At 67.3% G+C, this 853-nt stretch overlaps 1 protein-coding gene across 1 annotated transcript in view; it reads right to left on the bottom strand.

Annotated features, from left to right (window-relative positions):
* ARGLU1 (arginine and glutamate rich 1) overlaps positions 1-588 on the bottom strand; it is a 27,116-nt gene extending 26,528 nt beyond the window's left edge. Inside the window, exon 1 of the mRNA XM_010831553.1 lies at positions 1-588. Within this exon, the coding sequence (XP_010829855.1) occupies positions 1-337 (337 nt within the window). The 5' untranslated portion in view covers positions 338-588.
* Positions 589-853: the final 265 nt, after the last annotated feature.

The following is an 853-nucleotide window of genomic DNA, read 5'->3' as shown; positions in this document are numbered from 1 at the left end:
GCCGCTCGAACTCTGCCTTCTTCTCCTCCTCCTCTCGCTTCTGCTTCTCGTCCAGGCTGCTGCGCTTGCTCACCGTGCGCCCGAAGATGTCGATGCGGTCGGGCGGGGACGAGGCGCGCTCCCGGTCCCGCTCGCGCCGGGACACGGCCGTGTTGGTGGAGCGCGAGCGGGACCGCGACTCCCGCCCCCGGTTCCGTTTACTTTCCCGGGACTTAGAGCGCTTCCGCACGCGTTCCTTGTCTCGAGAGCGCGACCGGGACCGGCTCCGCTTCTTGTTGTGCTTGCTGCTCTTGGTGTGCTTGGAGCGGGACGAGCTCCGGCTCCGAGACCGGCCCATCCTTCCGGGCGACGCTGTGACTAACCGCTGGCTTCAGGCCCTGCACGTGCCGGGCTACCCGCGCCTCCGCCTCCGGACGCGGGCCGGCAGGTCTGTCGAGGCCGAGGGAAAGAAAGCTGGTCAGCGAGCTGACTCTCTCGTCTCTCTCTAAGGTCGAGGGCCGCCGCGAAGGCCGCCTCCAACGACAAGGCCGCAACGCCAGGAGTTGCTAAGATGGCAGCCGCGGCCGCACCGGCCGCCCCTCCCACAATGCCCCGCGCTCAACGCGCCGTCGCACGAGCCCCGCCCCCTGACGCTCTGTGCGGAAGGCGTGGCCGGAGCTTCCGAGTGCGCTCGGCTCTTTCCGCCGGCCCGCCGCGCGGGAGGCCGACTCCCTGGCCTCTGCTCCAGAGCACTTTTGCTTCCTGGTAAGATGCTCCTGTCGTAATCTTGGGCTCGTCTGCTTTTGGCGCAGGTGAAAGGTGCCTCAGTAGGAACTGACTGACGGCGTTATTTCTTAGGAGCTGGTTTCGTCAA

This window comes from Bison bison, unplaced genomic scaffold, assembly GCF_000754665.1.
Source record: "Bison bison bison isolate TAMUID 2011002044 unplaced genomic scaffold, Bison_UMD1.0 scf7180017864527, whole genome shotgun sequence".
Taxonomy (NCBI): domain Eukaryota; kingdom Metazoa; phylum Chordata; class Mammalia; order Artiodactyla; family Bovidae; genus Bison; species Bison bison.
The sequence above is the reverse complement of the archived record's forward strand: the minus strand, read 5'-3'. Positions and strand labels throughout refer to the sequence as shown.